Source organism: Danio aesculapii, chromosome 17, assembly GCF_903798145.1.
Source record: "Danio aesculapii chromosome 17, fDanAes4.1, whole genome shotgun sequence".
Taxonomy (NCBI): Eukaryota; Metazoa; Chordata; class Actinopteri; order Cypriniformes; family Danionidae; genus Danio; species Danio aesculapii.
The window spans coordinates 6,248,540-6,271,424 of NC_079451.1; the positions used below are offsets into that span (position 1 = coordinate 6,248,540).

Consider the following 22,885-nt stretch of genomic DNA (forward strand, 5'->3'; position numbering starts at 1 on the left):
ATCAGATATGAGAGTATGTGTAAGTAGATTAAAGGGATAGTTCATTCAAAAATGAAAATTCTGTTATCATTTCCTCACCATTTGTTCATTTCAAACCTTTATGAGTTTCTTGCTTCTACCGAACACAAAAGAAGATATTTCGAAAAAAGTTGGAAACATGTAACCATTGACTTCTATAGTATTTGTTTGTCCTACTATGGAAGTCAATGGTTGCAGATTTTCAACTTGTGTTTAACAGAATAAAAGAAACTCATAAAGTTTTGAAAACACTTGAGGGTGAAGAAATACTAAGTAAATTATCATTTTTAGATGAAGTATCGCAAGTTATATAGGTCAAAGATCAGATTATGTCCACAGAAGTGATTTTATATACTGTATACACAGAAAGCATATTAAATACAAGTGAATAAATTGTGCCTTAATGTTTAAAAAAAGTTGTGAAAATAAAATGTTATATTGTTGATCAAATAATGTTCCATCTTTTAGTGTAACAAATAGGCTACATTTGTGTAAAAATATGTATACAGTTGAAGTCAGAATAATTAGCCCCCCTTTGATTTTTTTTTTCTTTTTTTAATATTTTTCAAATTATATTTAACTGAGCAAGGAAATGTTCACAGTATGTCTGATAATATTTTATCTTCTGTAGAAAGTCTTACTTGTTTTATTTCAGCTAGAATAAAAACACACAATATTATTAGCCCCTTTAAGCTATATTTTTTTCGATAGTCTACAGAACAAACCATCGTTATACAATAACTTGCCTAATTACCTGCCTAGTTAACCTAATTAACCTAGTTAAGCCTTTAAATTGTCCTTTAAGCTAAATACTAGTGTCTTGAAAAAATATCTAGTAAAATATTATTTACTGTCATCATGGCAAAGATAAAATAAATCAGTTATTAGAAATGAGTTATTAAAACTATTATGTTTAGAAATGTGTTGAAAAAAAATCTTCTCTCTGTTAATCAGAAATTGGGGAAAAAAATAAACAGGGTGGCTAATAATCCTAACTTTAACTGTATATTTAAAATATATATAAGAATAAGTGATCATTTGCTTAAAATTTGGTTAAACCTATAGTGGTTTGAAGAACAGTGGCAACGTTTAAAGTCTTTTGGCTCTGCGATCTCTGTGATCCTTAAACATATAATTAAATTCTTGACCTAAATATGCCTGACAAGTATTTTGGTAATTGAACTGACTGACATTTTACTCGGTGTTTTCTGGAAATAATAAGAAGAATGTATGATAGTCATTGTGGCTCAGAAGAAAAAAACGAGAGCTGTATTAGATTTTCATTATTTGGATGTTTGAAAACCCCATTTTTTGTCAGTTACTCATATATTACCACATTATTAGCTGGTATTTATTTTTCAGAAAAGGTTTATATTTACATAAATTTCCTTTTTTTATAATTAATTAGACTTTAGCCAGCCATCAGATGACTACATGTTTACCAATTAGAAAAAAAAGGGCATGACATGACAATAAATACTTACATTAGACTTCACACTGCCCATTTTGCATCAATTTCATGACATTCACTAATACGTGTGTTAGATGGGCACACCACTACAATAGGACTACCAAACCATTGTGGAAGACCATGTGCACCCAATGATTCAAACATTGTATCCTGAAGGTGGTGCCTTGTGTCAGGATGATAATGCATCAATACACACAGCAACACTGGTGAAAGAGTGGTTTGATAAACATTAAAGTGAAGTTGAACATCTTTTATGGCCTGCACAGTCACCTGAGCTAAATATTATTGAAGCACTTTGGGGTGTTTTGGAGGAACAAGACAGGGAAACGTTTTATTTTCCTCCACCAGCATCACATTGTGACCTGGCCACTATTCTGCATGATGAATAGCTCAAAATCACTGTGCAGAACTTACAAATGCTATTCGCAAGATGATTTAATGCTGTATTGACTGCAAAAGGAGGCTCAACACCATACTAATGAATTATTGTGGTCTAAAACCAGGTGTTAAAGTTTCATTGTCCAATCCCTGTATATATATATATATATATATATATATATATATATATATATATATATATATATATATATATATATATATATATATATATGTATATACTGTAGATTTTTTGCAAGAGTCACTCATGTCATAGTGTCATTGTGTCTGATGTGAAGTCAGTCAGTGTCGTCCTGCTTGCTCCTTGCACAGCTGTACAAACAGATCATGTCTTCACTGGACCTTGGAGCAAACTACACACAAACACTGCACACAAACACTGTGATAAGTCTTTAGTGACTAAGTTGAATTCCTTCAATAGATTTCTACTCTGGAGGATCAGGGGATGTTTGTTGTGAAACAGCAGTATTGGGATCCTTAATGAGGCCAGCGTGACGCAATCAGTAAAGCAGTGTATGGGCCCCTGTTCCAAAACAATAGAGAATGGCTCTTATTCAGTCATCGCACAGTCTTCAAATCAATTCTCCAAGATAAGAGACCTGAGCTGTGTCTACTATTGTAACAATTCATAATTGATTGACCGTTATTGATGGTCTTACATGGGCGGTTTGATTAGCTGACATATGTGAGGAGATATTTAGATTTTTTCGGAGATTATTCAGGTTAAATGTGAAAAAGTTTGCATAAACTCGCTGACTGTTGAACTGATGACAGAGTTTATCATGTGAGAATGGTCCCGAGTTCAGACAGGACTCTTTGTTAAGGTACAAGCCTTACAATGCGACTACTGTAAAACACAAGTACAAAATATGAAGAAACTCTTGCCATGATTGGTACAAAAAACACATCATAATTCTGTTACTTTCTAAGTTAGCAAACAACACACTATCTACCCTGTAGAAAATGCTGGGTTACACACAATTCCTTCATGTTGTCCCAACACAAATCGATTGCTACTGTAACGTAATTGTTTTCGCAAATTTAAATGGATTGAACATAAAACAGTTAAGTTGTTCTGCCAAAAACTCACGAATTGTGTTGATTCGACTCATTTTAAATAAGTAAATATGCAGCAAAAATCATTTTTTTAAGTGTATTTGTATTTATTCATACTTTTTTGGGGGTAATTTCACTGTGATCTGGTCACTGTTTCAGTATTCAAAGTGATTCATTACTAAAAGATGACAAGATTTTGCTGCTTCTCCAAGCTACTTATTTAAAGTATGTTGAAACAACACAATTCTTGAGGATTTTGGGAGGCTACTTAATTGTTTTATGTTCAATCCACTTAAATTTGTAAATACAGTTGAGTTAACTTAATCGATTTGCAGTTGGGACAACATGAAAAAATTGAAGCCAGCATTTTTTACAGTAGTAAACCCATTGCCTTAAAAGCAACAAGTTGACTTTAATTTTAAAAAGTGAGTAAGCCAGTGGTAACTTGTAACTGTTAAGTTGATTTAACTTAATTATTCACATACTGTGGTTCATTTATTGAATCATTTTTAAGGCGATGTGCGCTGAAAAAATGATTCAAAGATGATTCCTTGGATTTACAACATTTTTTAAGTTAAGTGGTTGTAAGCAATTTATATGGGCTGATTTTAAACAAACAAATCAGAATCAGAATCAGTTTTATTGCCAAGTGTGCTTCACACACACAAGGAATTTGTTTTGGCTACAGAAGCTTCCAGTGTACATAAAGTGACAAGTGACAACACAAAATAAATCTGAAAAAAATAAAATACTAATAATAAAAAATGATGAACATTAAACAGATGCGGTTAGTCAAGAAACCTGGATGTTGAGTTGTATGTACTGATTTTTATAAATATACAGGTTATAAGGTGCTGTGTACAAGTGCGAATGTAGAAAGTATTGCATTGTATATTGATATAAGGTGCTGTGTACAAGTGCGTATGAGAAAGTATTGCACATATTTATTGCACAGTAGGGGAATATTTAACTGTTCATAAGGTAGACAGCCTGAGGAAAGAAACTTTTCCTGTGTCTGGCTGTTTTTGTGCTTGGTGCTCTGAAGCGCCGACCAGACGGTAACAGTTGGAACAGGTAGTGTGCTGGGTGTGAGGGGTCCAGAGTGATTTTGCGAGCCCTTTTACTCACTCTGGAAGAGTACAGTTCTTGAAGTGTAGGAAGGGTTGTGCCAGTGATTTGTTCAGCAGTCCGGACTATTCGCTGTAGTCTACGGAGGTCGGGTTTGGCAGCTGAGCCGAACCAGACAGTGATTGAAGTGCAGAGGATGGATTGGATGACAGCTGAGTAGAACTGTATGAGTAGCTCCTGTGGCAGGTTGAACTTCCTCAGCTGACGAAGGAAGTACAGTCTCTGCTGGGCTTTCTTCACAATAGAGTCTATATGAATGTCCCACTTCAGATCCTGAGAGATGGTGGTGCCCAGGAACCTGAATGACTCTACTGCAGCCACAGTGCTGTTCATGATGGTGAGTGGTGAAAAATTAAGTTGAACATTACTAAATTTAATTTGTTTGTTTAAATCCAACCCATATAAATTGTTTGACACATTTTTGCAGACATAGGTTTTTTGGGTTTACTCATTTTTTAAAAGTAAAGTCAACTAATTGCTTTTTACAGTGTACTTAGGCCAACACTCTCAGAGTTAAAGGTAAAATACAGTATTAGTACCTAAAAAGTACAAAAGTGCACCTCTTAAAATTTTAAGGTGCTAATATGTACTTTTGAGGTAACAATATGAAGAGTGCAGAACCTCAAACTCAATTCCTGGAGGGCCGCTGCTCTGCACACTTTTGCTCCAACCATAATCAAACACAGCTGATCCAACTACTCAAGGTGCTCCAGACTACTAGAGACTATTCAGCAGGTGTGAGTCGGAGGTGGTGGAGCTAAACTAGAGCTGTGGCCCTCTGTTTTGAGGAGTTTGAGACCACTGGCGTAGATTATATACACAACTATAATAACTATTTTGGTCTGATCTCACCCAAAACATATATATATATCATTGCCAAAGCCATGGATTAAACCATTGGAGTCAGATTTCTGTTTAATGCTGCTGTAATGTGTTTTTTTTTTCTTTTCAAAATGTTGGTCACCATTGACTTGGGTCTACAAACATAATTTTTTCCCACAGAAAATAATACAAATAAACATACAGCTGCAATCAGATTGAAGTTGCATTTCTGTTTAACTGAGAGAAGATTTTTTCAACACATTTCTAAACATAATAGTTTTAATAACTCATTTCTGATAACTGATTTATTTTATCTGTGCCATGATGACAGAAAATAATATTTTACTAGATATTTTTCAAGATATTAGTATTCAGCTTAAAGTGACATTTAAAGGCTTAAGTAGGTTAACTAGGCAGGATGGGGTAATTAGGCAAGTTATTGTATAACGATGGTTAGTTCAGTAGACTATTGAATAAAAAAGATATAGTTTAAATGGACTAATAATTCTGACCATAAAATGTTTTTTTTTTATTTAAAACTGCTTTTATTCTAGCCAAAATAAAACAAATAAGACTTTCTGCAGAAGAAAAAATATATCCAGACATACTGTGAAAATTTCCTTGCTCTGTTAAACATCAGTTGGAAAATATTTTAAAAAGAAAAAAATTTAAAGGGGGTGAATAATTTTGACATCAACTGCATATCTGGTTTCTGCAGAAGAACGAAAATCATCTAAAATAGCATGTGCATGAGGAAGAATATGATGAAGGTGAACTACAGATTTATGAAACATTATTTGCATCATAGTGCAAGAATAGTGTAAAGAGAAAGAGGAGAATGAATGTGCTGTATGTACATTTATCATACAGATTCAACATCCATTAGGAGTAAGCATACTGTGTCGCTTTTATTATAATTTTATTGCGTGTTTGCCATCTTGTGGATGCTCATCAGATTGTTTTCTGTCAACTTTTTCAGAACAACGCAACTGATTGCATATATCAGGTTTATTATGGTTACTGCAATCATGAATTAACTCCTTAATCTACTTATAAAATAAAGCATAAGGAACTTAACTAGTTTTATGTGTTTCATTTGCAATTGTCTCAATGTCATTTATGGTTTCAAATTAATGGGCTGAAATAAACTTAAAATAAATAAAGTAATTAATTTTAAAATCAATACATTAATTAAAAATATACAGTCATATTTTGGAAATAATAATAATAATAATAAACTAAAATTATTGATTGAGATGGTGACAAATTTAGCAATAATATTACAACTATACAGTTGAAGTCAAAATTATTATTATTTTTTTAATATTTCCAAAATGATGTTTAACAGAGCAAGGACCCTAACCTGCCTAATTAACCTAATTAAGCCTTTAAATGTCACTTTAAGCTGTATAGAAGTATCTTAAAAATATCTAGTAAAATATTATTTACTGTCATCATGGCAAACATAAAATAAATCAGTTATTTGAAATCAGTTATTAAAACTATTATGTTTAGAAATGGGTTGGGAAAAATCTTCTCTCCGTTTAACAGAAACTTGGGGGGGGGGGGGGGGGGGGGGTCAAATAATTCTGACTTCAACTGTATACATATATTCATTCATTCATTCATTCATTCATTTTCATTTGGCTTAGTCCTTTTGTTAATCAGGGGTTGCCACAGCGGAATGAACCGCTAAAAAATATTGATCCGCAACTAATTTAAAATGCAATTATTTATCATAAAATTCGTATGAAAATCGTTAAAAAAATCGTAGAAAACACTAAAAATGTTGTTTAAAAATGATTATAAACATTTTTAATAAGCTTATGCATAAAAACAGAGAGATCTAAATGACATTGTGTGTGTTGTTCTGAGAACTAAAGATTACTTTTCTTAATTTAAAGTAATTTAGAGGAGGTAAAATGAATACTGGGTAAAAATACATAATTTCAAGCATGTTTCTTTTCATTTTTACACATGCTAAAATATGATTATACCTAAAAGAGCGGTAGCGAGTGTGTGATCAGCAGTGAAATCCTCCTCCTCCTGCTCCAGTCTTCCGCCTGCTGTCTGTCATTACACACATTGACCTCCAAACATGGCCGGCGTACGAGCCCTCGGTTCCCTCTCCAGACTCACAACCAGAAGATATACCCTTTTTCCAGGTACTTCACACCTTCACAATCCTTCCATAAATGTCTCTTCATCCCTGTTGTGTCTCGTTTTGACGCTCGAGTAAATAAACCACTTTGGTGAATCGCCACATACACTTCAGTCAAGTAGCTTAGCTCGACTGGCTAATTAACTCAAGGTCTACAGATGCACGTTTAGGACTGTTTACACGCGTGTGCTTTATAATCCAACAACACTGCGACGAAGGGGGAGTATTTATAAATGCGGTTTTAAATTGTCATTTTTATTAATTACAATACATTTGAATGACCGGTATGCTGTTCCCATTCAATTCAGAGTGCTAATACTGTCCCTTTGCCTTAATGTATGACAAAATGTCTATGTAAGTAGTTAAAGTGGAGAATTAAACGTATATGAATTAATGTTCGTTTACTGCAGTGTTCTGGCCAGCTCGTTGATAAACCAGGTTGATTTAAACTTGTAAACTAGAGAACTGCTAACTGTTACTTGGATTCTAGTACATATACAATGATAATCATTAAAATGCAATTAATATATTACATTTGTTTACAAACAAGTATTTACTGAGTTCCTCATGTTTTAATCACCATTGGGATTGTTTGGGATTATCATTGTGGTTGTAGAGTCGGTTAAGGGGAAACTAGGTTAAAGTTCATGTGTGACTGGCTGTGTTACAGCAGTCATGTCCTCTACAGGACAGTCTACATTCTGCAGTGTGTGATTTATCTTCTTCACCATCTTACGGTTTATCCTAACTTGACCCTCACTGCTTACAGGTCATCGGTTTCAATTGCAAATACATCACTGTTTACTGTTTTGTCTCCCAATAAAGGTGTCACTAGGCGGACCTTTAAATTTGCTGCTTGCATGATGGGTAAGTTTTTTTTTTTTTTTTGGTGGTTTATTGAAATTATTATATACATTTCTCCCAAACATGTATCATGATAAAATGTAGCATAACTTGTATTTAACATTTAATTTAGTTTGCATTAGCAAAATGTGCAAAAATGGCATATTTATAATGTTTGCATCTTAGCCAGTGGCGGTTCTAGTTTAAATGGCACCCTAGGCAACCACACCATACGGATGCCCTTCCAGCCGCAACCCAGTACTGGCCAATATACCGCCCAATATTATTTTTAATATACAATTATTATTCTAAATAAATAACAGAAATCATAGAGCATAGCGCAGCGCAGGCCAGCTGGTGAAGGGAATTGAAGTGCTGTGCTGGTAAACCTCACTCCTCTGACCTCTTAAAGGTGCTCTAGCGACATGCACCAGTGGCCATGGTCTACAGCTTCCTTGTTAGAGCAAGTACCATACAAAGAATAGCCGCTTTGATCTTAGCTCAGAGCAGGTTGGGTGCAGTAGGACTGGTGGGTTACATGTGGGGGGCTCGTCCGGGATGGGAGTGAGGTTTAGGGGGATGAGTGTAATGGAGGCCAGCTAGCGAAGTGCTTTGTAGGTAAACCTTGCTCCTCTGACCTCTAAAAGGTGCTCTAGCAACAGGTACTAGAGGCCATGGGCTTTATCCTCCTTGTTAGAGCAACCAACTCCCATGCAAAGAATCGCTGGTTCAAACCCAGCTTAGACTGGGTTGGGTGCAGTAGGACCGGTGAGCTACATATGTTTAATATCAGCACAAGATGTTTGTTTGCACAAAGTGGCAACCAATTTGATTTTGCAGGTTTTTAATAAACTCCTAAAAATGTTATGTGTAAAATATGAATAAGAATGGTTACTTCTTTTATGAGTGCATTAGAAAGTGCTTCTTTTATACTTACTTGTAAGTCGCTTTGGATAAAAGTGTCTGCTGAATAACATGCATGCATGTAAATGAATAATTACAATGTTTTTTGTTTATGAAATATTTTTTGATTTTATTAAAATAGTTACTATTTACACAACACATTAATATTGTGTTGGTCAGACTATACAGTGATTTATTGTGTTTGTTGAATCTTACAGAAGATAAAGAGCTTAAAAATAATCTCTCATTAAATCGCAAATGCAGTAATATAAACAGCTATAAGATTATTTTCCAAAATTATTCAGCTCTATTTTAACAGTTGCTTAAATACTGTAACATATTGTAAAATATTCTTATAATTAATTTTTATTTTTTTTATTTTTTTAATGTATGTATTAATAAAAATATATACGTAACTTATTCCTGTAATGGGACAGCTGAATTTTCAGCGTTACTTCTCCAACATTCACATGATCAGAATAAGCTGAATCGGTGTGCAAACAAAATTATTGTCATCAAGTTAAGTAAAAGGGTATGCTGCTTAGTAGTTTTGTGGATTCAAAGATGTGTGAGCATTCAACAGTTTTGGATGAGTACGATTTACAAAAAAAAGTGATACTGTAGCTGTGTCTCATTTCAAAGACTGCATCCCCCGAAGGATGCAGACTTCAAAGCTGAGTCCTTCAAAGTCCACACAGGCTGAACCGAGCGTTTTGAAATGAGACGATCTAGCCTACAGAGGACGAATCTCGTCACCTGGCAATCGTAACAGCTGCTGTTAATAAGCACTGATAAAATTTGTAATGAATTTTTTCAAAGTGATTTTAAAACTTATTTTAAGCGAATTAAAGGCAAATCAAGGTTTACAGAAGCTGGAAATATATTTCCTTTGATCCATACATAAACATGTAAACCTTCTATAAAATCACTCTTTCGTAAGACATGTCATGCTCTTTTTGTTTATAACGTGTGTTTAGATATCCAAGTAAAAACCTAATTCATACATTTAAACCAGAGTTTTCTTTTAAAAGCGTGCTGCCGTTATCAGCGTGCAATCAATCTTGGGACGTTCGAGGCCGTGAAGGATCAACTGGTTGTGTTCTTCATTACCTGGGAAACAAAGGACAGATTTTGAGGCTGCATTTGAAGGAGCCTTCAAAGTTTTTTTAAATAAGGCCGACTTCGTCACGTCGCGATGACGCAGTGCACTTTGAATGCATCCTTCGGAGGATGCAGCCTTTGAAATGAGACACGGTTTATAATTCAGCAAGACGCATTAAATTGATCAACATGACACCACCAAAGTTTGAAATTGCTGTTGATTAAGCAGTCTGTACATCTGAAAATCTTGGAAAATAATTTACATGATTGACAATAAAAGACTTTGACTGATGGCTCTTGTTATTATTAATTTCATGTCTTTTTTCGACACTTCCTCAGCTCGTACACACGTAAGCTATGAGGTCAAGGGAGATGTGGCTGTGGTCCGCATGAATGACCCCACCGCAAAGGTAATAAATCTGTCTGCAAACCATGTAGATCATAGGTCTCGAACTTGATTCCTGGAGGGCCGCTGCTCTGCACAGTTTTGCTCCAACCCTAATCAAACACAACTGGTCCAACTACTCAAGATGTTCCAGACCACTGGAGACTATTCAGCAGCTTTGAGTTGAAGGCGGTTGGGGCTAAACTCTGCAGAGCTGCGACCCTCCATGAATTGAGTTTGAGACCACTGGTGTAGATTTACCCACTTAGATTACAGCAGGTGTCATTATGAGTGTTTTTATGTTGTTGTTGTTATATTCAGGTAAACACACTGTCTGTTCAAATGCAAAAGGATATGACAGAAGTTATGGATGAGGTTTGGGGGAACAGTGCTGTCCAGAGCGTTGTTCTCATCTCATCCAAACCCGGCTGCTTCATTGCAGGAGCAGATATCAGGTAAGGATCAGTACGTTCATTAACTGCTGGTGGGTTATGATGAGCATTATCGAATACAGTATCTTTCCTGCTTTTATGCTGCATTTAGCATGATTAAGGCTTGTAAGACTGCAGAAGAGGTCACTGGTCTTTCTCAAGAGGGCCAGAGGATGTTTGAGAAGATCGAGAAGTCTCCTAAGCCAATTGTTGCTGCCATTAATGGATCATGCCTTGGTGGAGGATTAGAGGTACTGCTGTTCAATTCAATTCACCTTTATTTGTATAGCGCTTATACAATGTAGATTGTGTCAAAGCAGCTTCACATAAAAGGCCATAGCAAATAGGAACAGTGTAGTTCAATTTGTAGTGTTTAAGTTCAGTTCAGTTTAGCTCAGTTCAGTGTGGTTTAATAATCACTACTGAGTACTGAGTATTTGGACTACTGTCCAAATGTCAAACACAGTTTGCGTTCGACTTTATGTATACTAACAAATATTTAACAAAAAATATAAAAGTTTAGTTTGAGCTTTACTGTAAATTTCTGATCTAAAGTTCTTTGGTTTGACTAAACATTAAATTAATTATACAAACGATAAACTAAATAATGTTTGCCCCAAGAAACTTGACTATTTATGGAGACCCAGAAGGGATGTGATGGTGGGGGAAAAAATGGGTGTGAGAAAAATGAACTGGTGATAGGAAATTATATATTTTTAAGTTTTTCCGTTCCCTCACACTTCCTGTTCACTTCATACCCATCAACCCTCCCATTTTTGACAGGATTCTTCCGTATTTTACCATTCTTTTCCACTATCATCTTATCATTAGATATTTTCCAATATTTTAAATCTTGAAATCTCGTTAATTACTATAATGCTACTATAAAGCACGTAAATTAATATGAAAATGTCTGCATTCACTATCTATCCATTAAAGCTGCGCGTCGATCATTGCACTTCATATGCAACCTCTAAATCAGAGAATGCATGTATAAGCGCTGACTGATGGACGCGCTCCACATGATAAACTGATCACTGATCAGCTTCTGTACATGCCATTTAAAGAGGAGCTAAAGTGCAGGACACGTTAGGATTTGGGTGTCTGTTTAAACAGACAAATACACTTAATAATGTGTAAACATGTCGGTCCTGCGTGTTTTATTTTAAACACAACTAATTTTCTCTTAAATGAGCACAAACAGTTACTAAAGTAATTGAATGCTTTCATTGTAGATCTGAGCATTCTTAAAGTAATGCCTCTGTTATCGAAACAAAATGAGAGATTCATTTGCTGCTCTTCACTTGTTTGATAACAGAGGTGTCACTTTAAATGGTGTGTACAGAAGCTGATTTGGGACAAGTTTATCGTATGGAGCACATCAGTCCATCAGCGCTTATACATGTATTCGCTGACTCAGAGGTTGCATATGAAGGGTGATGATCGACACAGCTTTAATGGAAAGAAAGTGAATGCAGACATTTTTATATTAATTTCAACGTGCTTTAAAGATTAAAAATATGGGAGAAAAATAGGAAAATACTTAATGATAGGATGAAAGTGGGATAGAATGGCTAAATTTGGGAGAATCCCAGCAAAAACGGGAGGGTTGACATGTATGAAGTGAACAGCAACTGTTTGTGGAACAACAGTTTTGCGAGGGAACGCAAAAACTTTAAAATATATATATTTTCCCATCACTGTTTTTTGTTTTTTTTCTCCCACCCATTTCTTTCCCACATCACGTCCCTTCTGGGTCTCCGTAACTATAAGAAGGCCTTGCCTGAATGTTTGAAACCTAGGATAAAGAAATATGGATTAGCACATTTTTTTGTTTATTTTAGCATGTTGCTAGCATGATTTTTACATTTATTAGTACAAGAAACCATGTTGCTTGCATATTTTTAACATGGTTTGGCTAGCTAGCATGAATATATATGCTGTTAGCACAGTTCTAGCATGTTTACCAAAGCCAATGTGTTTTAGCTTGTTTAGTATGTTTAAGCATATTGTATCATACTAGCATGATCAAGCACATTGCTAGCATGATTCTATCATATAAATTGCACGATTTAGCTCTATTAGCATGATAATGTTTCTTCCTAGCATGTCTAAACTATAATAACATAAGTTAGCATATTGCTACCGTTTTTAGCATGTTCCTAGCATTTTTGATATTATACTAGTAATAAGTTGTGTGTTTCATGTGATAACAAATGGCTAACACTTAAACATGAATTAGCATGTTATAGATTATGCTAGCTAGCATGTAACTCATTTGTTTGTGTGTGTAGTTGTGTAGTTTGCACCCTCAATCTACAGAAAATCTCAAGTTGATGATGGGTTTTGTGTGTTTGTAGTTTGCCATTGCCTGTCAATACAGAATAGCCACCAAGAGTAAGAAGACTGTTCTGGGCTGTCCTGAGGTCATGCTTGGGCTGCTACCCGGAGCTGGAGGAACACAGAGACTCCCCAAAATGGTTCGTAATTTGACATAATTAATGATATTTCTCTTGATCTGTTCTCATTGTAGTGGGTTTTACACACTTGCTTTTGTGTAGCTCGGTCTTCCCAGTGCCTTTGATGTAATGCTGACAGGAAGGAGTATCCGTGCAGATAAAGCCAAGAAAATGGGCCTGGTTCATCAGCTGGTGGATACACTTGGTAAAAACAAATCCTCTACTTTGCAGTCGTGTGTAAGATGTCTGCACACATTCTGCCATTTATAAGTTTTAGGTTTTTTTTTCACGAAGATATATATTTTTCTGTTTGATAGAATGATTTCTTTACAACAATGCTGTGTTTACTTAAAGGTGTAGTTCACTCTAAATTGAACATTTCCTCATTATTTACTCACACTCAGGTGGTTCTAAGTCTTTTCTTTCTTTTTAATGTCTTCTGTTGTGCACAAAAAAGATATTGGGCTCTATTTTGAGGATCCATGTGCAAAGTGCAGGGCGCAAACGCATTAAGGGTGTGTCAGAATCCACTTTTGCTAATTTAAGGATGGAAAAATCCGCTTTGCGCCATGGCGCATGGTCTAAAAGTGTTGAGCTTATTTTCTTAATGAGTTATAGGTGTGTTTGGAGAATAAACCAATCAGAGTCTCATCTCCCATTCCCCTTAAGAGTCAGTTGTGTCGCGCCATAGTGCATTTACTATTTACATGACGGACTTTGTAAATGTAAAAACTGAACCCTTCACTATTGAGTAAACAGTTAAACAGAGCATCTACAGCGCGAGAATGAGAGATGAGCCTCCTCATTGTTTACTTTCACTTTCACTCTCGTGGATAGGGAAACTTCTTGTACGCACAGACATCCATTAGCCTCTAAATAATTAATTTCGTTTTTTAAGCGCAAAGATTTGTTTCAAAACTATTTTTAAATTCAGTTTTAATTTCCAGCAAAAGAATAAATGAACAGTAATAACAAAGTGTGCTCAAAAAACTGAGTTAAATCCAAATACACATGCTATGCCCCATATGGTCTAAAACCTGACTGGTGGGCAAATCTAAGCTTGTTTTTAATAAAACAAATATAAATATGCATATAATAAATAATACTGCTAAAATAATAACATTATACAAAAGCAAATTGTTATGAATAAACTGAAAAATCCCCCCCGAGATGAAGAAGGCATGAAAGTAAGTAAGTTTTGAACAATAGACCGGCTTTGTTTTCTTCTATAGAATAGTCTATTAAAGTTTCTCAAAATAGCAACGCGCCAGCTATGCGCCTTAACACGCCTCCTTTTTTAGACCAGAACACCTTTGGGCGAACATACGTATGAGTGCAAATGCATTTGCTATTTAAACAGCATGGCGCAAAACATCAAAACGACTCTTGCGCCATGCAGAAACTAGCAAACAACAATTGCGTCGCGCCTTGCGCCACATTGCGCTGGGTGTATGACATGGCCCATTATGTTGAAGTAGTGTAAAGAATTATTGAAAGAAAGAAAAAAGCCACTGACAAAAACAAAAACTTTGCAGGTGAGTGGCTGTTGTTCTCCCGCATCCTTTAGTATATTTTTTTTTTGTGTTCGACAGAAGAAATGTAGTCAGGTTTGGAACTTGTGATGAATAAATGAGAGAATTATCCCTTTGAGTGAACTATCCTCTAAACTAAAAATGTAAACTAATTTTTATTACTATGTGCTTAAGATATGTTTAACTAAATGATAATATCATGCTAAAACTGTTGTGCTGCTTTGTTTTTGTAGTATGTATAAAGCGTTTTTTGAAGCCTTTACTTTATTAACCAAAAGTTAAAAAGAACATTTAAAGTATTATTTATTTTTTAAAAAAACACACACAATCCTTCCATTTTGGTCAATTTAATGCATCTGTTCCAATATAAAAAAATGTAAAGAAAGAGTATAAAAAGAGAATTAAAAAAATTGTTCTGACCCAAACTTTTGAACCTGCCATGTTTAATCTTAATTAACCAAATGCAGGGCCTGGATTAAAGAGTCCAGAGGAGAGGACCATTGAATACTTGGAAGAAGTCGCTGTGGAGGCTGCAAGAGGACTTGCTCAGAAGAAAATCACACTTGCCAAAGACAAGGGCTGGATGCAGAGTAAGTGTTTGTAATGGTCAGACTTCAAGACAGTTATTTGTCACAAATCATTATGAAGCTACATTTTAAATGGGCTTTTGTTAAATTACGATTCCTTTTCTAAATCTTGGGCAAGATAAAAAATTCATTGTGTTATTGCTCTAAATCTTAAATCCGTCTATTTCCTTGCAGAAATTCAAGACTATGTCATGAGTTATCCATTTGTGAGACAGCAGATCTACAACACAGTTGAGAAGAAGGTCATGAAGCAGACTAAGGGACTGTATCCTGCTCCTCTGAAAATAATTGAGGTGTGCTGTTTGTGTTGTCAGTCATCATAATAGTTTACATCCATTGACTGTCTTCTGGAGGGATTTTAAAGTATTTATTTACCATTGATCAAATTGAAACAAAAAAGTTATATTGCTTTTTATCAGTGTTGTTATTTATATATATATATATTTTGTACAAGTAATGATTATGAAACTGTTATTGATGTAAATTATACATTCAATATTTACTAGTGTTGCCATGAATATAGCCTATGCTTCTGATATAGGATTAGAACATAAATAAACAAACAAACATTCATTGACACCTGCTGGTTTTCTCAGAGTGTGAAGGCTGGTGTAGAGCAAGGTCCGACCGCAGGTTACCTGGTTGAGTCACAGGTGACGTGAAAGATTTTCTTAATCTCTGATTTGGTGCAAAACATTATTTTTTTTAAAGCAAAGCATTTGTGTAAATCGAGTTTATGATGTTTGTTTAATAGAGGCTTTTGTTAAAGTGAACGTGAATGTTGTTTTGTATAATAATATAATCTAATTATGTCCTTATTGTTTCCATTTCAGCAATTTGGCAAGTTAGCAATGACCTCTGAGAGTAAAGCACTTATTGGCCTTTATCATGGTCAAGTCACATGCAAAAAAAATCGATTCGGAACCCCTGAGAAAGAAGTAAAGTAAGTGTTCTCTCACTCTATTCCTGCATACAGTTATAATCAGATTCCTTTCTGTTGTGGATTTGTTTTTACTTTAAAGTTTGAGAGAACAGCATTTATTTGTAATTATAAATTTATACAATAATACAATATTAAGATATATATATATATATATACACACACACACACACACACACACACATACACACACACACATGTATATATGATAGATAGTTAATTAAATGTATATTATATATTTATTATTTGTACTAATTCTAATTATTATATACTTTTGATCAATTTAATGCTACATAATTACATTTATTTGAAAAATTGAGTAACTATTTATTTTTAGATTGATTAAAAAGAGAATTAAGTTAGAATTTTCTTTATTCCGTAACAATTTGTTAAATACCTTTTCTTTAAAAAAAAAAATCTACTTTAAGCAAACAGAAAGTGCAATGTTACCATTTTATTTAGCTTTATTTACTAAATGTTTCTGAAAATAGTAATTTGTACTGTATAAATTGAAATGAATTGTTCTTGGATGTTTATTTTCTCCTTGTAGAACGCTTGCTATCTTGGGAGCAGGGCTGATGGGTGCTGGCGTTGCTCAAGTGACTGTAGATAAAGGCATTCACACCATTCTTAAGGACACAACCGTGGATGGACTCAGTCGAGGAGAGCAGCAGGTCTTTAAAGGGTGAGAATTAAATCTACTGAAACAAATAAATTAAATTAGCCTGGACTTCAAATGCCGATAATAGTGATTTATCTGGTTTCAGTAAAAAAAATGCATTGGTGTTTGAGAGACTAGCAGTCTTATGGCATGAGTAAATGCATTTTTCAGAATTGTCTTTTTTTGTGTGAATTAACCCTTTTTAATTTAAGATTTACATATATAATTTCATTTTACTTTATTTTTAGGCTTAATGACAAAACAAAGAAGAAGAGCCTAACATCATTTGAAAGGGACACTTTTCTGTCCAACCTAAGGGGGCAGCTAGACTACAATGGCTTTAATAAAGCTGATATGATCATTGAAGCCGTTTTTGAGGACCTGAGCATCAAACACAAAGTCCTTAAAGAAGTCGAAGCAGTACGTTCATATCAGACAAGTTGGAGATTTTAAATTCTCCTACATACAAAAAATGCATTTGATCATGCCATGTTTTCCCATGCAGGTAATTCCCCCACATTGCATATTTGCTACCAACACATCTGCTTTACCAATCAAAGATATTGCAGCTGTGAGCAAGCGACCTGATAAGGTAAGAATCTTTACGTTCTTGACCGTAAATGTTTGACAGTTTGAGACGATCTTAATCTTCACACTTTACTGTGTTTTGTTACAGGTCATCGGAATGCACTACTTTTCTCCAGTGGACAAGATGCAGCTGCTGGAGATCATCACCACTGATAAAACTTCCAAAGACACAACAGCCTCAGCGGTGGCGGTCGGCCTGAAGCAGGGCAAAGTCATCATTGTTGTTGGGGTGAGATGTTGCATATTTCTATCAATCCAAAATGTGTGCTTTATGGACTCACTAATTAAACTAATTGATAAGTATGTCTTCAGGATGGACCAGGATTCTACACCACCAGATGTTTAGCTCCCATGTTGGCGGAGGCAGTGCGTATATTGCAGGTTTGCCTATTAAATTCTAAATTATTCCTTCAATCACATCTGTTCTAAAAAGTATTGTATAATCATCGGCCACTTTATTTGGTACACTTGTTCAGCTGCGTATGCAAATATGTAATCAGCCAATCACATGGCAGCAGCTCGGTGCATTTAGAGTAGATGTAATCCAGATCTGCTCGAGCATCAGAATGAAAAGTGAAACTTAAACTTAACTTGAAGAAAAGGGACTTAAATGACTTTAAATATTGTATGGTTGATACACCAAGCTTGATATATTCAGAAACTGTGCTGATCAACTGGAATTTTCTCTTGCAACCATCTCTAGAATGGTTAGAAAAGGCGAAGAAGGAAAAAATATCTAGTGAGTGGCATTTCTGTGGGTGGAAAAAAAAGCAGAGGAGAATTTCTAAATGCTCAGACCTAAATGCACAACACATCAAACTTTGAAGCAGATGAGCTACAGCAGCAGAAGAGTAGCACACTGGTGATACTCCTGTCAGATAATAACAGCAAACTGAGGATACAAATCACATGAGCTCACCAAAACTGGACAAAAGAAGAATGGAAAAGGGCTGTCTGGTCTAATGAGTCTCAATTACTGTCATGGCTTTTGGATGGCAGTGTCAGAATTTGGCCTGAAGAACGTGAAAGCATGGAACAGTCCTGCCTCCTATCAATAGCTCTGCTGCTGCTGGTGTAATGCTGTGAGGGAGGTTTTCTTTGTACACTTCAGTATCATTTAAGCACAGCAGTCTACTCTTTATGATCAAAATGTATCCATCTTGCAATGGTATTTGCAGCAGGATATGTCATGTCAAAGCTCAAATCACCTCACACTGGTTTATTGAACATGACAGTGACGTCTCTCAACTGAAATGGCCTCCACAGTAATCAGATCTCCATTGGGATGTGCTTGGAATTTGAGATTCACATCATGAATGTGCACCAAAACAAATCTACAGCAACGTGTGATGCATTTATGTAGATATGGCACATACCCTGAGTAATGTTTCTAGCACCTTGTTGAATCTACGCCATGGAAAATTAAGGCAACAGTGTGGGACCAACCTGGTTTTAGCAAAGTGTACCTAACAAGTGGCCAGTGACTCTTTAATTTTTATATGGCTGTGGTTGACATTCTTCATCCTAATGCACTTGTACTACTGTACTCCACTAACAGGAAGGCACTGACCCCAAAAAGCTGGATTCCCTGACCACAGGTTTTGGCTTTCCCGTTGGCGCTGCTACTTTGGCTGATGAAGTGGGCATTGATGTGGCAGCTCATGTGGCTGAAGACCTCGGCAAGGCTTTCGGCTCCAGATTTGGAGGGGGAAATGTTGAGTTTTTAAAGTCTATGGTGGAGAAAGGATTCAAAGGTACATTTCTTCTGCTTAAGTCCAATGAATTGTGAGGTTTTTGTGCAAAAACTTGGAGCAAGTTGACTGAAAGATCCCCAAACAGGTGTCCTGGTTAAAAAAAAAAAGCTAAAATTTGGGTGTCAGGCAAGATCTAATAGACCTCTAACAATATTTCAAAAATAAGCTAGTCACCATATAGACAGATTAAAGAGACTTCAAATGTGTAATAATTTATTTGTCTATTTGATGACGTATTTGAACAGGTAGCATTTTAATGTAGACTTGACTTGATGCTTGTATACAGATGCACATCACTCGCACACATATTTGAAGAGGGCACAATATTCTAACGCAAGATTTGATCAAGTACTTTTTTTTTTATTACCAGATGTCGTATTGGACATACAAGATTAACCCATGACTTTTGGTTTAAAGGTGAAGACCTCACTCTGTGTTTGTTCTGCAAAATTCCTTATGCTGTAAAACACATTCAAATGGACTGTCCTGCATGAAGGCTTTTTTATGAATTGAAGTCACTCAAGGACATATTTAGCAAAGTGTCACCAGGAAAAATGTTCTTTTTATCATGTATTTATTTAGCGTTAAAAATTGTATCTATTTTTGCATTCATTTGTTTGTGGTTTTTGTTTGCATATTTGTTAATGCAATGTTTTTGCCATGAAAATAGCCTTTGTTGCTGACATGATACTAAGTAAAAATATATGATATGAAGAGGGCACATGATTTGTTCATAATACAGTAAGTGCCTAAATTACAATATAATTAACCCTAACCCCAATAGGAAAACAAATTCATTCATTCATTTTCCTTCGGCTTAGTCCCTTTATTTATCAGGGGTCGCCACAGCGGAATTAATTGCCAACTTATTCAGCAGTTGTTTTACACAGCAGATGCCCTTCCAGCTGCAACCCAGTAATGGGAAACATCCATTTACGCACTCATTTACACTTACACACTATGTGGGGGAAACCGGAGCACCCTTAGGAAACTCGGACACAGGGAGAACATGCAAACTCTATACATAAATGGCAACTGGCCCAGCCCGGCTTCGAACCAGCGACCTGTGAGGCGACAGTTCAAGAAATTCCAACTTTTGTTAACTTTAATATATTTATCAAATGTTCTCGAGATTTCAATTACATAATATTAATTTTAAAGTTGCAAGTTTTCAAAATTAAATGTAATCCAGGATCTTTGAGACCGAAACAATGATGGAGCTGGCAATGGGAATTAAAAGCTGTCCAAGTCTATATTTTGAAAAAAACCCCCATCATATTTGTGTATTAAAAATCTCACAAAGAGGAATGTTTTAGTGTGCATGTGTTAATGTATATCTTGAGTTTAAGTCTATCCTTCATGGCTTTGTTTTTCATATATGCACAATACAATATGGCATCTACACTCACTTTGAGCTATACTATACTTCTACTATATTTACCATTTTAAATATTTCTTTTCATTTCACCATTAGGCCGTAAATCAGGCAAAGGCTGCTATGTTTACCAGCCTGGGCTCAAACGCAGAGACGTGAACACTGAAGCTCTGGAGATTCTTGAAGCATACAAGCTGACCCCAAACGCTGCAATGTAAGTTGTACAGGCTGTTTAGAATAGAAGTATTTTCATTCATTTTTATTAGGACAAATCTAGTTTGTTTTGTTGTAGGATATTTAATTTGTGCTCAATCCTCATGTCTTCTTCTGTCTGTGTCTCTACACGCAGATCTTCAGACTCGGATATTCAGTACCGGTTGGTGTCTCGTTTTGTGAATGAAGCCGTTCTGTGTCTGCAAGAGGGAATCCTTGCCAATCCAGTGGAAGGTGACATTGGTGCTGTTTTCGGTCTCGGCTTTCCACCCTGCCTTGGAGGTGAGGCTTAAAGTTTTGATTTTTATTTTTGAAGGGTTCTATGAAATTATTAATAATATTTGAGCTCTTTTGGACTTTATTTAAAGGCATAGTTCAACCAGAAATCGAAATTCTGCTGTTATTTACTCAACCTTGACTTGTGACAAACCAGTTTGAGTTTTAATTGTTAATAAAGAAGATATTTTGAAAAATGTTGGAAACCTGTAACCATTGACTTCCATAGTAGGGAGAACAAATACTATGTATACTATATATATACTATATAAATACTATTTTGATTTATCGTGATTTAGGAGGTTCTTTTTTTTTTATTCATTTATTTTACAAATTGTTTAATTTATAATAAATTTATATTACTTTTACTGAAATAGGATAGTTTTACAGGAAAATATAAACAAATATTATTGCCAACCACCGTTTAAAAAAAATTATTACAAATAAACACACACAAAATAAAAAATAAATATAAAGTAAATGGAAAAATAGAGACAAATCTACTGAAATCTAAAATAAATAAATGGAAAACTTTTAATTGTGTATAATTTCCCATCATTCCCATCATTGTTGTTTCTGTATTTGTAGGCCCCTTCAGGTTTGTGGACAGCTTTGGTGCAGACAAACTGGTGGAGAAGATGCGGAGGTTTGAGGAGGTTTTCGGGAACCAGTTTACACCTTGTCAGCTGCTGCTGGATCATGCCAGGGATCCAAGCAAGAAGTTTCATAAGTGACCTTGAATAATAAACGTGCCATTATCATTATTACTACTTCATAGAAGTTTCAGAGATTTACATGAATAACAAAGCAATCGCGTACTTATCGTGCACTTAAAACAAGAGCACAGAATGTGAAGAGCCTTTATGTTCCTTAAAAAAAGGAAATGATGCATCACGGTATGAAATATCACATCTCCCCATAAAATGTCATGTGCTTGACTAATATTCAGGTAGACTTGGGCAAATGAGAGCCTTTTACTGATTTAGCTTTTGTATATTAATGAAATTGTTAGGTGAAATTGTTTTGTAATGGTTGTGTACAAATGAACTGTACAGGCAGAGACATCAGGTGCATTCCAGGACACCCTGGATGCCCATCAAAACTTCATGTTTTCTAGTCTAAAAGCATTTCGGAGTCTGTAAAATAATTGTTTAAATTTCAGTGAGCTTCAGCTCTTGTGCTCAGTTTCTCTTTGGACATAGACAGTGGCCTCAGAAAAAGACAATTAAGGAATTCATCTGTGAATTAAATGAAAAGTTAAAAGGACTTTCATGATTTTGGTGTTTTTATTTTCTTGTCTCCATATGGTGATTTATAAAGGTTTTCAATCTTATTTACTAATAGAATAACTGTGTTATATATTTAACTACCTACTCTACACACAAAGTGGGAACACAACTTGAAGATATTTTATAATGATAAAATTCTTTTTTTTTTTTTTTGATGCATGTTAAAATATTAAATTTCTAATTGGGGTACAATTATAGGCTATTTAAAACCGAAATCAACTTTGAAAGTGTTTATTTTGTGAAGATCATAGGCTGACTGACATTTATTACATGATTTTCTCAAATAAACGCCTTCATGCACCAGTGCTATTTTAGTTCTCTTTTTAGATTTGAGGTTTACTAAATGTATTCCATTTAAAGGAAACTTTTATTTTTCAACTTTTGTAATTAAATATTAGTTTAGGGATATATTTTAATTTTAGTCAAATATTTGTATATTAAACATTTTATTTATTTTTTTGGTTCAATTTTAATATTTTATTTATATAATTTAATA

The 22,885-nt window shown here is 35.0% G+C and overlaps 2 protein-coding genes across 2 annotated transcripts in view; one reads left to right on the forward strand and one right to left on the reverse strand.

Annotated features, from left to right (window-relative positions):
- Positions 1-707: 707 nt before the first annotated feature.
- ptgr2 (prostaglandin reductase 2) overlaps positions 708-22,885 on the reverse strand; it is a 75,771-nt gene continuing 53,593 nt past the window's right edge. The window contains exon 10 of the transcript XR_008839224.1: positions 708-785. The gene's annotated coding sequence lies outside the window, so the exon portion shown is untranslated. The remainder of the gene's footprint in view (positions 786-22,885) is intronic.
- On the forward strand, positions 6,961-22,366 carry hadhab (hydroxyacyl-CoA dehydrogenase trifunctional multienzyme complex subunit alpha b). Its single transcript, XM_056476715.1, has 20 exons — positions 6,961-7,056; positions 7,878-7,919; positions 10,239-10,309; positions 10,606-10,739; positions 10,828-10,966; positions 13,076-13,195; positions 13,277-13,379; positions 15,174-15,296; positions 15,468-15,586; positions 15,890-15,946; positions 16,127-16,236; positions 16,784-16,918; positions 17,143-17,314; positions 17,400-17,486; positions 17,571-17,711; positions 17,795-17,863; positions 19,041-19,236; positions 20,711-20,825; positions 20,961-21,106; positions 21,689-22,366. Exons 1-20 carry the CDS (start codon positions 6,990-6,992, stop codon positions 21,832-21,834), a joined length of 2,292 nt encoding a protein of 763 aa, XP_056332690.1. The 5' UTR covers positions 6,961-6,989; the 3' UTR covers positions 21,835-22,366.

Bases quoted from the DNA above. Each gene is read 5' to 3' on its own strand.
- hadhab (XM_056476715.1), top strand. From the start codon at position 6,990: ATGGCCGGCGTACGAGCCCTCGGTTCCCTCTCCAGACTCACAACCAGA. The intron at 10,967-13,075 runs GTACTGCTGTTC...GTGTGTTTGTAG, and splicing joins GCCTTGGTGGAGGATTAGAG to TTTGCCATTGCCTGTCAATA. The intron at 17,315-17,399 runs GTACGTTCATAT...TTTCCCATGCAG, and splicing joins TCCTTAAAGAAGTCGAAGCA to GTAATTCCCCCACATTGCAT.